Source organism: Protopterus annectens, chromosome 2.part1 (genome assembly GCF_019279795.1).
Source record: "Protopterus annectens isolate FY-2018-M chromosome 2.part1, PAN1.0, whole genome shotgun sequence".
Lineage (NCBI taxonomy): Eukaryota > Metazoa > Chordata > Ceratodontiformes > Protopteridae > Protopterus > Protopterus annectens.
In genome coordinates, this window is record NC_056729.1 from 512461591 (window position 1) to 512474507 (window position 12917).

The following is a 12917-nucleotide window of genomic DNA, read 5'->3' on the forward strand; positions in this document are numbered from 1 at the left end:
CTGGCCAAGGGCTTCCACAGCAGGAAATCCCACAAGTCAGGAGTGGAACAGTGAAACACAAAATATCAGGAGGAGTCAGCCCCAAGCAGATAACATAGTAAAGGAAAGCTTCTGGAAGCCAGCAAGAGTGACACCACCTTACACAATGTCCACTGCAAAAGCAACTCAAAACAAGATCACACTACTAATCACATGATCTAAGTCACTTTAAAAAAAAGTATCATAAAATAAGACTACCTTCCCTTTAAGGCACTGTGCAAGTTAAAATGAAATTAAGCAAGAGTATTCACAAAGGTCAGATATGCATAATTTAACATAAAGAATCACATTGTCTCAGTAAGTATGGATACTTCATACTTACTTTATTAAATATGGTTACTTAACATGCAGAATCCCATAAGACAGAAATCTGACCAGCACCATCTTGAAAAAGCTGAAATCATTAAAGAGGCAAGTTCCTACATTCAGCCCCCTCCCCCCCAGCTATAACACTTACTCTGAGGCTGCACTCACCGACACACACAAAGGATACTTCCATTTCTCAAGCTTCTGAAACTTCTAAATTAAAATCCATTTGGGGATTCTGACTTTTGGTCTTTAAAATTCAAGATTCATTTTTATTTTGAATTTTTTTTTTATATTGCAGATTTCAGGACTCTACATGAATGCAAACTCTGTCATGCAAAGTTTTGATAAGCAGACCATATGACAGATGTTCTCCAGCTGAAGGTCTCATAAAAATGAAAACATCCTCACCACTCATACACAGACTAATGAGAAACATGACTTGCCTTTTGTTCGAGGCTCTTTTCTAAGGACTGGATTCTCATTTGCTCTTTGCGAAGACTGGCTTGCAGTGCAGCCACCTCAGCCTTCCCCTTACTTCGTACCTGAGCAATCTCCTCATTTGCCCTACATAAAAAAAAGACAGAGACACAGATCACTTCTCAAGCAACATTTCAGAGTAATTTTAGTTTTGAAAAAAAAAAATATCCACTTACAAATGACTGTCTACACAGTACCCTCATTGCTCACCCCAACAGATCAAGACAGAAATTAAAGATAGTACAAGACACAAAGCAGCAACTGATTATGGGAACCACCTTCTTTATTGGAAGGTTTTGATTTTTGATCCATGGCAATGCTGTGGATTGTTAAAGAGTGCTATGACTCTTAATAGAACACATTCAATGGCCTAGGCCCAAGCAAAAGAGGAGTTAAGCATCAAATGGGGGGGGGGGTTGTTCTACTACCTGTGGTTGTAAATTGTGTTTTTGACACCAGACAGAAAATCTCTTCCACTTTGAAATGTATGATTTTCTGGTAGTTTGTCTTCTTGCAAAAAGGAGAATTGTGTACACTTACCATAAATGTAGATGTTAGAGAGTGTATTCACTGTTGCAGTCACACCTGTGGGTTATCCCTGCTGTGATAGCCCTTGGCCGGCCCGAATACCAGAGGCAATGTTTTTCTGCATCGGCTGCTGTCACTGGCTGACTGACGTCAGGTCATCACAGCTATAAAGGAAGGCAGCCAACGCCCTAACCACTCAGAGGTCCAAGTAAATATGGTAAAGTGGTCCTGGTGGCTAAAAGCCATCATAAGAAGCTTATGTCTCCCTAAAGAAAGGGGATATAAGGGGAAAGGAGGGAGGGAAACCAGAACTGCAACAATGAATACACTTGAATATCTACATTTATGGTAAGTGTACACAACTTTACTATGTCCTTGTTTCACTGTTGCAGTCATCACCTGTGGGAGGATTTCCAAAGCTGAGGAGAAAGGTGTGGTCGGATTATTATGAAAAACTGGAATGTATCAGCATGCCCTGCAGAATTGCAGAGGCAAACCCTGCCCTAGCCATAGAAAATAGAGATAGGTGGTAACGCTTGGTAAAGGTATGGACAGAAGTCTAGGTGGCAGCTTCCAGGATGCCCCTGGTGGGAACCCCTCCGAGGAATGCTGTGGAAGTGGAGGCTGCCCTAGTGGAATGGGTTCAAACAGACTTTGGGGGGGAGGTCCCATGCAATCTGTAGCAGAAATGGATACGGTGTGATATCCATTTGGAAATGGTTTGTTGGAAATGGGCTTCCCTCCTGCCCATGGGGCAAAGCTGACAAGTAGTGGGTCTGTTTTCCTGAAGGGTTTAGTACAGCCCAGATAGTATCTGAGCTGTCTGCACATGTCTAGTGAGTGCAGAATTCTCCCCCCCTTGTTTTGATGGTTAGGAAAAAAGGTGGGTAGATGGTTACATTAGATACCACCCTGGGCATAAAGGAGGGATTAGTCCTTAGGGAGACCCTGTCTGCATGGAAGATGATCAAGGGCTCAATGGCCATCAGTACCTGAAGTTCAGAAACCCTTCTGGCTGAGGCGATAGCTATGAGAAAAGCAGTCTACCAGGAGAGGTGTCTTAGTTCTGCTGAAGCAGCAGGTTTGAAGGGTGGTAAGGTAAGTTTTTCCAAAACCTAATTCAGGTCCCAGGCGGGAGTGGGTGGGCTTCTGGGAGGTCTTATATTAAAAGCCCTGTGAGGAATTGTTTAAAATAAAGGATGGGAGAACAGGGGTTGGTTCTGTATCAAAATGAGCTGAAATGGCTGAGGCATGGATTTTAATAGAGAAGGAGAGGCCACTATTAAGTAGCTCCACTAGGTAGTCCAGGATAAGAGGGATGGAAGGTTGTGAGGTATTGACCCCCCCCCCCCTGCGGACTGGCTCCAGGAATAGAATCTTTTCCATTTTCCTGCACAAGAGTTTCTAGTGCTGGGCCTTCTGGCCCCTATGATAATGTCTAGGACCCGTCTGCTTAACAGGGGCCCCTTGCTTGCCTTTAGAGTATTAGCCATGCTGATAGTTTGATAGTCTGCAAGTCTGGGTGCAGCACCCCCCCCCCACCGGAGTCAAGAGGTCTGAGATCAGGGGAAGCTGGCTGGGAGGCTGTAAGGTCAGGCTGCGCAGTAAGGGGTACCAATCTTGTTTTGGCCAATCTGAGCAATGAGGATGGCCTTTGGTCTCTCCTTTATTTTGATCAGTACCTTGAGGATAAGAGACAGAGGAGGGAATGAGTGCACAAAGAAGGTGTGTTCCAGTGTCAAGGCATCCAACTTCCACACTAGGTGGTGATACTCCCTGGTACAAATTTTTTTCAGCTGATGGTTGAGATGCGAAGCAAAGAGATCCACCTTCTGAGTCCCCCATGCCGAAATGATTTGTAAAAAGATTTTTCTGTGGAACTGCCATTCGTGTGGGTACAGTAAGTTTCTGCTCAAGTGGTCTGCCAGGGTGTCGTTGATCCCTGGTAGGTACTGGGCTATTAGGTGCAATCCCATGGAAAAGGCTAGGCTGTCAGCCAGAGATTCATGGCTAGTCTGCACTGAGGGTAAGATTGGGTCCCTCCCTGTTTGTTGATGTACCACATTACTGTGATGTCTGTTTTGATAAGGAGAACCCCTGGGTTGAGATGGGGTTTGAAGGATGTCAGAGCCTTTTGCACTGCCAACATTGCTTTCTGATTGATGTGTAAGGGAACGTGCTGGGCACCCCAAAGACCTTGGGTGCACCTGCCTTCTAGGTGATTGACCCAAGCTATGTCTGAGGTGTCGGTGGTAATGGTCTGCCCAGTTGGGCAGAGGGTGAAGGAAAGATTCTTTTTCTGGGCACAGGCCCCTGCCCACCAGAGAAACTCTGCCCATATACAGGGGATCAGAGGGAGAGAGGTCTCGAGATTGAGTGTGCTGACACCAAAGGTTCTTTAGGTACCACTGAAGTTTTCTCATGTGAAGCCTGGCCAGAGGAATTAGAAAGATGCAAGATGCCATGTACCCCCAATGCTTGCAGGAACTTCCTCGCAGTGAAGTGACTTCTGGAAGCCAGCTGGGTAAAACAGAGGCTGGAAGCTCTCCTTTTCTGGGGACAGGAAGGCCATATGGGATGCTGTGCTCAGCAGTGCTCCCAAGAAAATGATCTTCCTGGAAGGTGGTTGCTTTGATTTCTTCTCGTTGATGATGTACCCCAAGTAGATTAGGAGGGTTTTGACAAAGAGGAGGTCCTTGAGGAGCTTTTCTCTGCAATCTGCCCGAATGAGGCAGTCGTCTAAACAATCTGTATACTTTTCTGTCTGCAAAAGGCTATGGCCGGGGCTAAGCATTTGGTGAATACCCTGGGAGCAGTAGATAAGCCAAAGGGTAGAGTAGAGAGCTAAGAGTGTTGTGAGCCTGCTCTGAAGCGAAGGAATTTCCTACAGGATTCCCTTATGGGGATGTGGAGGTAGGCATCTTTTAGATCCAGGGTAACTAACCAGGCATTTTTTGTCAGTATAGGCAGCATTTGTTGCAAAGTTAGAATTTTGAATTTGGGGACCACCAGGAAGGTGTTCAGAATGGATAGATCCAGGATGGGGCACCAAGTGCTCTCTTTTCTGGGAACAAGGAATGGTCTGAAATAAAAGCCTTTGTCTGTTTGATCTGAGGGGACAGGTTCTACTGCCCCTTGGGATATGATAGTTTGGACTTGTTTAAATGCCTCTGCCCACTGATTTGGAGGTAAGTCTGGGTACCCTCTTGGAATTGGGAGTTCGTTGAAGGAGAATTTGTATCCCTGAAAAATGATCTTTAAGACCCATTGGTCCTTTGTTACAGAAAACAAATTTTCTTTGCAGAGTTAAACCCTTCATCCTAGTTTGTGGTGAGTGAAAAGAGGGCAGAGTGGGGATAGCGAGTCTGAGAGGTTTTGCAATAGAGGGATGGCTTAGAACTGCCTTTGGAGCGGAAGTGGTCCACTGTTTTTTCTCTGCTGTCCCTGGGATAGGAGTCTTGGTGGTCTTGTCCCTGCGGGGTTTACCTTGCCCCTATCTTCTAGGTGCAGGAAAGGACCGGTGCTTTGAGGGGAAAATACCTGCTGAACCTAGGAGGTTGTACCTGAAAGAAATCTTTTACTGTTTGCATAGATTTTGCTTTGTCTTCCATCTTTTTAAGCACCTCTTCTGCCTTTACTCCAAACAAGCGGTCCTTATCCAGGGGTGGATCAAGTAATTTGGATTAGACCTGATCAAGGAGAGGTTATTTCTTCAGCCATACATGTCTCCTAATGACAGATGCTGACACTGCTGCCCTGCCTGAGGCTTCTAGGGCGTCATATCCAGAGTGTAATGAGTGTTTGGCCACTAGACAAAGAGTGCAGTAAATCTGCTAACTCTTTCGAATTGGCACAGTCAGGAAATGTTGAAATCTTTTGTTTTAATAGTTCCAAAGTGTATTGTTGATAGTTTAACATGTGGAACTGACAGCTGAGTGCTCTGATAGGTAAGGTTGCAGAGGTACATACTTTTTTTTACCCCATCTGTCCAGACCTCTGGAGTCCTTGTCAGAAGGAACAGGGTTCTTTGCAGAACTAGCCTTAGCTCCTTTTGGTTCCTGTGTAATGACTTCCAGGTCTGCAGCAGGATTTCTGTACAGGTATTTGTGAGAATCCGGTACTCTAACACCGGCCAGGTTTTCTGGGAGAAGGTGGGAGGGCATCAGGAGATGAGCTGGATTCATGGAAACCATCATCCACCACCTCTAAGATGGGAGGGATGGCCAAGAGTCTGTGCTGGGGCAGGTCTAGAAACTCTGTCTTTTCTTAGGCAGAGGGAAGTCCTGGGATTCCCAGTGGAAATGTTCCCTGAGGGTGCGAAGGGTTTCCCCCAAAGGAAAGATCTTCTGGTGGGGACGCAGAAGGAATTGATTCCTCTGGATCTGAATCCTCATAAAGCAGTCAGAGGTGGTTGTTCTTCAAAATATGAATAATCAGACTCCTCAGAATCCTGTTCTGTCAGTATTTCAAAAGAAATGTCTCTCTTCCTTTTAGAAGTCATGGTCTGATTGCCCCTGATAAGGGTGATAAGATCCTCCGCCATTTTAAACATTTGAGCTTGGGGTGGTGGAGCAGGAGTAATGGTGGCTAGAGGTAGTTTTCCTAGGAGTGGCCTTGCTTCTAGGCCTAAGAATATCAATCTGAGAGAAACGGTAGTCGGATGAGATGTCGGTTTTTGTCCAGATCTGGTAGTGTGAAAAACCTCCACGGAAGCCGTTGCCCGCTTCGTGGCTCCGGATCCAACCAAGGCAGAGACAACCAAAGGTTTGGAAGACGAAGATTTTCGTGGCATACAAAACTCTGAAATGGTCTCAATAGACGCCTGTAAAGGTATCGAACCTGGCATCAGGGGCTGCAAAGGTGCCTCACCTAATTCCAGAGAAATGACAACTTGCTTAGTGGTAGAGTTGTCAGAAGGCTTAGCCTTGTGTGGTCTGTGTATCTTTATCCGAATGTCTACGGATTGTTGGCTGAATGATGCCATTTTGGAATGCAAAGACAGAAGACAAAAATACCTGGCTACGATAAGAGCTCTATGACAAAATGGTTCTCATGGTAAAGATGGCACAGAAGTGGCAACGGGGGACGTCGTAGTCTGGGCCTAAACAAGTGACGCAGTATGAATGGAAGTCTCTGTGTGGGATTTGCTTTCCACAGGTGAGGGACATCGGTTAGTGCAAGAAAAAAGGATCCCCAATGGGGGTACTTAACTTTAGACATTTTCAGCTGTAATTCAAACTCTGGTAGCAATCAACTGGCACACTTGTGAACTGCTTGTACTACGGGCTCCACGGCAAGAAAGAGAGGTAATGGTATCAGCTGCCTTCCTTTATAGCACTGACAACCTGACGTCATTCAGCAAGTGACAACAGCCGAAGGCGGAAAACATTCACTCTGGTATTCGGGCCAGCCGAGGGCTACCACAGCAGGGACAAAGTACAGTTGTGTACACTTAACATAAATGTAGATGTTAGAGTGTATTCACTGTTGCAGTCAATACATTTGGGTAATCTTCAAGCAGGTTGCCCTCAGTCGGCCTGAATAACAAAGTCTTGAGTCCGGCGTCGGTTGCGGTCTCCTCTTCCATGACGTCAGGGGTATAAAACATGCAGCCAGCGCCATTTTATTCAGTTTTTCTTGCCCCAGATGTCAGGTGCCCCCCAAATGGGGAGCAAAAAAACAAAAACAAACAAAAAAAAATTATATATATTTATATATATATATATATATATATATATATATATATATATATAAAAACAAAATTAATATATGTAAATGCACTTTTAGCAACATAAACATTACCTTCATCTAACAGCAAATATATCATAAAGGCTTTAGTATATAGTGAAGGAAAGAAAAGGTATAGAAAAGGGGGATGGGCGGGTGGGTAATCCGGACTGCAACAGTGAATACACTCTAACATCTACATTTATGGTAAGTGTACACAACTGTATGATGATCTTCGTGTTTCACTGTTGCAGTCATTACATTTGGGTAGAATCCCAAAGCTATGGATGGGAGGATGGAACTAAACAGCATTAGGAGCGGCTATAAGGCCCTGCAGAACTGCAGTGGCAAAGCCTGCCCTGGATTTGGAGAAGAGAAGCAAATGATAATGCTTTGTGAAGGTATGAACAGAGCTCCAAGTAGCAACCTCTAGAATGTCTTTGGTTGGAACCCCTCTGAGAAAAGCTGCTGAGGTAGAGGCAGCCCTGGTGGAATGAGACCTGATCCCCTTGGGCACAGGTTTACCATGGTGCAAGTAGTAGAAACGAATGCAGTGGCTTATCCACTTAGAAATAGTCTGCTTTGATATAGCCTTCCCCTCTGAACCTGCAGCAAATGCTACCAATAGTTGCTCAGACTTTCTTAGAGATATGGTCCTGTTTAAGTAGACTCTCAGTTGTCTGTGTACGTCCAATGACGGCAGAATCCACTCCCCCTTGTTCTGCAGATTTGGGTAAAATGTTGGCAGGTGAATTGTCTGGTAAAGAGCCACACTGGATACCACCTTAGGCATAAAAGAAGGATTGGTCCTGAGGGGCACCCTATCCGGGTAAAACGTAATAAAAGGCTCCACAGCCATGAGAGCCTGTAGCTCTGAAACCCTTCTTGCTGAAGTGACTGCCAAGAAAAAAGCTGTTTTCCAAGATAGAAATTTCATAACCGCAGTAGCTGCTGGTTCAAAAGGAGGCAGGGTGAGTTTCCAGCACAAAATTGAGGTCCCATGCAGGAGTTGGTGATCTTCTGGGAGGCCTTACATTTTTGGCCCCTCTAAGATACTGTTTAAGCAGAGGATGAGAAAAGAGGGGAGGCTCTGTGTTGTAATGAGCCGAGATGGCAGAGGCATGGATTTTTATAGAAGAAAAAGATAGGCCCTTGTCAAGCATCTCAGTCAAATATTGTAAAATCTGAGGAATATTGGGCTGTGCTGTGTCTGTTCCTTGTGCTTGATTCCAAGCACAGAATCTCTTCCATTTATCAGCATAAGATTTTCTAGTACGAGGCCTTCTGGCTTCCAAAATTATATCCATCACAGATTTACTGAGAGATGGTGTTTGAATAATTAAATGATCAGCCATGCTACAAGGTTCAGAGTTTGTTCTGCTGAGATAGTAGATGAGGTGATTGAGGCAAGTACCAAGGGGGGATTTGAGACATATTCCTTAAAAGTGGGTACTAGTGTTGGTGAGGCCAGTCTGGAGCAACTAAGATCATTTTTGTTTTTTCCTGTCTGACTTTTAGTAAGACCCTGGAGAGAAGAGGCAGAGGGGGAAAGGCATAGACTGATAGGTTTTTCCAACTGAAGGATAGGGCATCCACTTTTCCATGCTTTTTTGTGATGAGTGCAAAATTTGTCCAACTGATAATTTTGGGGAGAGGCAAATAGATCTATGTCTGGGCTCCCCCATTTTTGTGTTAACATGCTGAAGATTTGTGGATCCAGTTTCCATTCGTGCAGGTCCATAAGATTTCTACTTAGGTAGTCTGCCAGAGTATTTTGTTTTCCTGGCAGGAATTGAGCTTGAAGATGTATTTGGTAAGTCAAAGCTGTGTTCCACAATCCCATGGCTAGTTTGTAAAGGGGGTAGGAATGTGTAACCCCCTGCTTGTTTATGTACCACATAACCGTGGTGTTGTCCGTCTTTATCAGTAGTTGTCCTGGATGAAGTAAGTCCTTGAAGGCTGTCGGGGGATTCTGAACGGCTAGCATCTCTTTCTGGTTGATATGCAGATGCATTTGTTTTGGGCTCCATTTTCCCTAAATGCATCACCCCGCCAGGTGGGCCCCCCCAAGCATAGTCTGATGCGTCTGTAGTTGGGGTTTGGGTGGCAGGGGGTAGAGTGAATGACAGTCCCTTGTTTTGGTGACATGTCTGCCCACCAAAGAAACTCCTGTTGTAGGCAGGAAATGAGAGGAATCATTGTTTCCAGACTGTGACAAATGTTGGCTCCATAAACTTTTTAGGTACTATTAAAGTTTCCTCATATGCAGTCTCGCATATGGAATTAGTAGAATGCAGGATGCTATGAACCCCAAAGCTTGCAGAATTTGTCTTGCAGATAACTGGGTTTTTGTTGCCATTTGTCCGGCTAAGGCAAGCCATCTGGGCAGTTGTCTTCAAGCTTGCACCCAAGGAATGTAATTTGAGAGGGTACCAGTTGGGATTTCTTTTCATTTATTGTGTACCCTAGGCATGTTAGAAGCCTTTTTACAAACGCCAGATGTTGAAGAGTGTCCTTGTCCTCTGCTTGAACGAGACAGTCATCCAGATAAGTATAAATGTGTATGCTTCTTTGTCTGCAGAATACAATTACTGGTGCCAAGCACTTTGTAAAGACCCTGGGCGCAGTAGATAAGCCAAAGGGCAGTGCAGAGAATTATTAATGCAAAACACCTGCCTTGAAGCGAAGGTAGCTTCTGCATGATTCCCTTATTGGGATATGCAGGTATGTCTCTCAAGTCTAGAGTCACTAACCAAGCGTTCCTGCCCTGCATAGGCAGTAGCTGTTGTAAAGTCAACATTTTGAATTTTTGAATGTCCAGGAACGTGTTCAAAATAGATAAGTCCGGTATTGGATGCCAAGAATTGTCTTTTCTGGGTACCAGGAAAAGTCTCAAGTAAAAACCTTGTCCTTTTTCCTTTTCTGGTACTGGCTGAATAGCCCCCATATCCATGAGGGACAACTTGTTTCTGAGCCTCTGTCCACTGATTTTGTGGCAGATCTGGCCATTCGTTTGGAATTGGCAAAGTATGGAAATGAAATCTGAACCCCTGGGATACTATGTTCAATACCCACTTGTCCTGGGTAATTAACTGCCAATTTTGAGCATGAAGTGCTGGTTTCACCCCCAAGGGGGCTGCCAAAAGATAAGTGCTTGGTGACGGTAGAGGAAAGTCATTGAGACTGCTTACTGTAGGGTTGTGCTTTGTTTCCTCCAGATTTGGAGGTGGAGGCACCCTATTGCTTTGACCTGTAAGAACCCTGTGATTGGTATCTGGAGCCTTTTGAACGCCTGGATTTGCCTTGAGTGGCTCTGTTGGACACAGGAATGGACCAATTTTTAGTAGGCCAGTGCCTACTAAACCTGGGTGGCTGCACTTGCAAGAAATCTTTTACAGTTGGCATAGATTTAGCTTTGTCTTCCATTTTCTTCAAAACCTCTTCTGCCTTATTACCAAACAGAGTATCACTGCCTTATTACCAAACAGAGTATCATCATGCAAGGGGGCATCCAACAATTTAGCTTTAACATGATCAAGCAGATTTTGCTCCTTGAGCCAGGCCTGCCTTCTAATCACAGATCCAGTAACTGCGGCCCTGCAAGAGGCCTCCAAGGAATCAAAACCACATAGCAAAGTATGCTTTCCAACCTGTTCTGCTGAATGCAATAATTCCTGTAACTCTATTTTCCACACAATCCGAAATCAACATCATTTTCTGTTTCAGTAAGCCCATAACATGCTGCTGATATTTAAGCATATGAAACTGGCAGTTTAAGGCTCTGATTGCCAAGGTAGTAGACGTATAAACCTTCTTTCCCCATCTATCCAGCGCCCTGGAATCTCTATCAGAGGGGGAAGGATTTTTGGCTGTAGAGACCTTTACACCCTCGGGACCCTGAGAAATAGTTTCAGGATCAGAAGCATGATTTTTGAATATAAATTTGTGGGAGTCAGGAACACTGTAATATCTGTCTGGCTTACTAGGAGCCGCTGGTAGGGAATCAGGAGCCATGCTTGATTCCGAAAACACATCAACAACGTCTAATAAAGAAGGTATAGCCAAAGGCCTATGCTGAGGAAAAAGGAAATCCCTAAGACTCTTTTTTGATTCAGAGAAGTCTTGACTCTCCCAGTGAAAATGTCCCCTTAAGGTATGCAAACACTCTCCAAAAAAGTAATCCTCAGGAGGAGATGCAGATGGGATGGATTCCTCTGCATCAAAATCCTCATAGGGTGGAATAGAAAATTCCTGATCAGAAGAGGAATCAGAAGAAATGGAAACCTGATCTGAAGATTCATAATCAATGCCTTGCCTAGGCCTCTTAGCATGGGAGGGGAGTTGGGAACCCCTGAGGTAATTAAATCCTTAGCCATTTTGATAATCTGTTTTTTAGGCATAGGGGCCTGAGCACATGGTTCATGCGTCGGTTTTTTTAGACATAGATGTTTTTGACCTTGTTTTTGAGGCTGGCGTCGGTTTAATATAAAAATGTTGAGGCCTGAAAACACCCACAGAAGCTGTTACCTGCTCAGCGGCTCCGGACCCAACCAAGGGAGAGAAATCCGCAGATTCAATACTGTGAGAATCTCACGGCATACCGGACTCCGAATGGGTCTTGGTAGAGGCCTGCGACTCAAAAGTAGTGGGTATCAGGGGCTGCGAAAGCGCCTCACTGAGTACCGGCGAACTGGCAACTGGCTTAGGAGAAGCTTTGGCGTCGATTTTGGCCCTCGGTCTGTCTCCGTCTTTTTCTTTGCATTTTTTGTGAACTCCGGTAGTCGGAGTGCTAACTGATGACATTTCAGGATAATTAAATCTTGATCCAAAATATTTAGAAGCAAAACTATACAGATGCTTAATAATGTGTTGGTTAAATCTAGCACAAAACCGACAGCAAGGCACGTTGTGATCTGGGCCTAGGCAAGGACTACAGTACAAATGAAAATCCTTATGAGGTATTTGCTTCCCACAAGTAATGCAGTTATTAACTTTTACTGACATCGGTAAGGAGCAAGAAAAAGTTTCCCCTATGGGGTACTTAGCTTTAGTTTGAAGACTTCGGTTCTGAAACTCTAATGCAAAAATTTCAGGATTCGGCTGACCGGCATCTGCGAACTGCTTCTGCTTCGGGCACCGCGCGGCAAGACAGACTGAATAAAATGGCGTCGGCTGCAGGTTTTATACCCCTGAGGACCTGACATCATGGAAGAGGAGACAGCAACCGACGCAGGACCCAAGACTTTGTTATTCAGGCCGACTGAGGGCAAGCTGTCAGCAGATTACCCTAATGTAATGACTGCAAGAGTGAAACATGAAGAACATCCCACAGGTGATGACTGCAAGAGTGAAACACGAAGAACATCCTGTAGCACATCCTCTGTGTAGAGGTGTCTGAAGGGAACCAATGCCCTATCACCCACAGTGTAAGGTTCAGATTGGACAGTTGGGGGTGGTATAAGAGTGTTACCTCTTCCAGTGTGAGCAGGTCCATCTGGTGGGGTAAACTTGTGGTGACTGCCCTTGGCTAGATGTAGTAACAAGGGGAACCAATGCTGCCTTGGCCAATACGGAGTCTTCAACAAGATTCGAGGCTGCTCCTTCTGAATTTTCAGCAGAATTCTTCGAATGAGAGGGAAGGGGGAATGCATAATCGTACATCCCCTTCCAAGGGAATGAGAAAGCATCCGGCCTCCATGCTTCGGGATCTGGCACCCTGGAGCAGAAGGCTGGAAGTTGTCTGTTCATAGAGGAGACAAACAGATCCACATCTGGAATACCACATCGATGGACCAGGAAGTAAAGTTGTGTACACTTACCATAAATGTAGATGTTAG

The 12917-nt window shown here is 44.9% G+C and overlaps 1 protein-coding gene across 1 annotated transcript in view; it reads right to left on the reverse strand.

Annotated features, from left to right (window-relative positions):
- TACC3 (transforming acidic coiled-coil containing protein 3) overlaps positions 1-12917 on the reverse strand; it is a 1197606-nt gene that overhangs the window by 94867 nt on the left and 1089822 nt on the right. Inside the window, exon 13 of the mRNA XM_044063460.1 lies at positions 792-912. Coding sequence (XP_043919395.1) covers positions 792-912 — 121 coding nt within the window. The remainder of the gene's footprint in view (positions 1-791; positions 913-12917) is intronic.